The 1531-nt window shown below is 35.0% G+C and overlaps 1 protein-coding gene across 1 annotated transcript; it reads right to left on the bottom strand.

Annotated features, from left to right (window-relative positions):
* Positions 1 to 501: 501 nt before the first annotated feature.
* LOC115230790 lies at positions 502 to 1110 on the bottom strand. Its single transcript, XM_029800918.1, has one exon. The coding sequence runs from the start codon at positions 1108 to 1110 to the stop codon at positions 502 to 504; it is 609 nt and encodes a 202-aa protein (XP_029656778.1).
* Positions 1111 to 1531: the final 421 nt, after the last annotated feature.

The raw sequence follows: 1531 nt of genomic DNA, 5'->3' as shown, positions 1-1531 counted from the left end.
ATATTTACATATACATGTGTATATATACATATTTTATATATACATGTATATATACATATATATATATATATATATATATATATATGTATATATATATATATATATATGTATATATATATATATATATATTAAACACACATATAGATACATACATACATACATACATACATATGTATACGGGTTGGTGGGATACTGAAAAGGTTCTGGCTTTGGGTAGAAGAAAATACAGCAGAATCAGTTAATCATGATTTTATTCAACATATTCCCCTCTCAGATTAATGCACTTATTGCGGCGGTCCTTCAAATTTTCCTTAGTCCTGTAGAACTCAGAAGTCTGGGCCTCAAAACAGGCCACTCACGATACCCTTTAAGCCAGGAACCTTTCAATACCCCCTCGTATATGTATATGTGTGTATGCATATGTATGTGTATATGTATAATGATAATGTGTTCAACAATAATAATGATAATAATGATATTATTAATAAGCAGGAAAAAAAACTAGTAATGCTTATTCGTACCATATTGACTTCTCATCCACGGGTAAATGGGTAAATTTGTACTTGATGTGTCAGTACTGTTTGGGCTACCGTCACTGCTGTTTATACCCGTCGTGTTAGCCGCTGGCGAAACTGGACTCGGTGTGTTAGGATGTGATGATAAATTGTGTTTGTCCGTTTGTGGGTCGCAGAAATTGGTTTCTTGTGGTGGCTGTTGTGTACAGCTGGTGAACTGAGGAATGTCAGGATGTTCCCCTACCGAGCCTGCGTAATCTCGTGTACAAGGGTGATGTATCGGCGAAGAATTTGTCGCTTCGACGGACACTTGTGTCTGTTGGCTGTGTCTTAAGTAAGCTGTGGTATCCTGCGTGCTTTGGGTGGTTAGGGGTCTGACGTCGATTCGATTGTAAGGAGGGAAACGCGGGTAAGCAGCCGCTGCGGCGGCGGCGGCTACGTTGTGACTGTTGAGAGGGGACGTGTAATTGTAGTCTGAGATTTGTCTGGCTGAGTGGTACGCATTTCCGTTTTGAGTCGGATGGCCACTTCCAAACGATCCCATTCCTGTAGGCTGCAGGGCCGGGAGGTAAGAGTTTGGCAAATATGTACTCATGTCTAAATATTGACGAACAATGGTGTCAATTTTTATATATAGATATCTATATAAATATATAAATCACTACAAGTATAATAATATTATTAACAATAATACTAATATTTGTTTTGCTTATTTCTCCTATTGAGAAATTTTGAATCGTTGGTGGATCGCAAAAAATAAAATTAATTATTTTTCAGAATATATTCAATTTAAACGGGTCAAACATCTTCTAAAATTTTATTGAATTAATTTTTTTTATTTAGAAATATCTACATCTATATCTAATATATATTTACATTTTTATATTATTGTTTATTTCATTTTGTGTATGTGCATGTGTGTGTATGTGTGTGTGATTATTTGTATGTTTTATTTTTTCTCTTGAATAAGTATTGGCCAGGGGATAGAAGACGAACTAAAATTAAGTTTTCCTCAT

This window comes from Octopus sinensis, unplaced genomic scaffold (genome assembly GCF_006345805.1).
Source record: "Octopus sinensis unplaced genomic scaffold, ASM634580v1 Contig16375, whole genome shotgun sequence".
NCBI classification, from domain to species: Eukaryota; Metazoa; Mollusca; class Cephalopoda; order Octopoda; family Octopodidae; genus Octopus; species Octopus sinensis.
This window is presented reverse-complemented; position numbering and strand designations above follow the sequence as displayed.

What these genes read in the sequence shown, in the direction of transcription:
- LOC115230790 (XM_029800918.1), bottom strand. Translation starts at nt 1,110, where the DNA reads ATGAGTACATATTTGCCAAACTCTTACCTCCCGGCCCTGCAGCCTACA.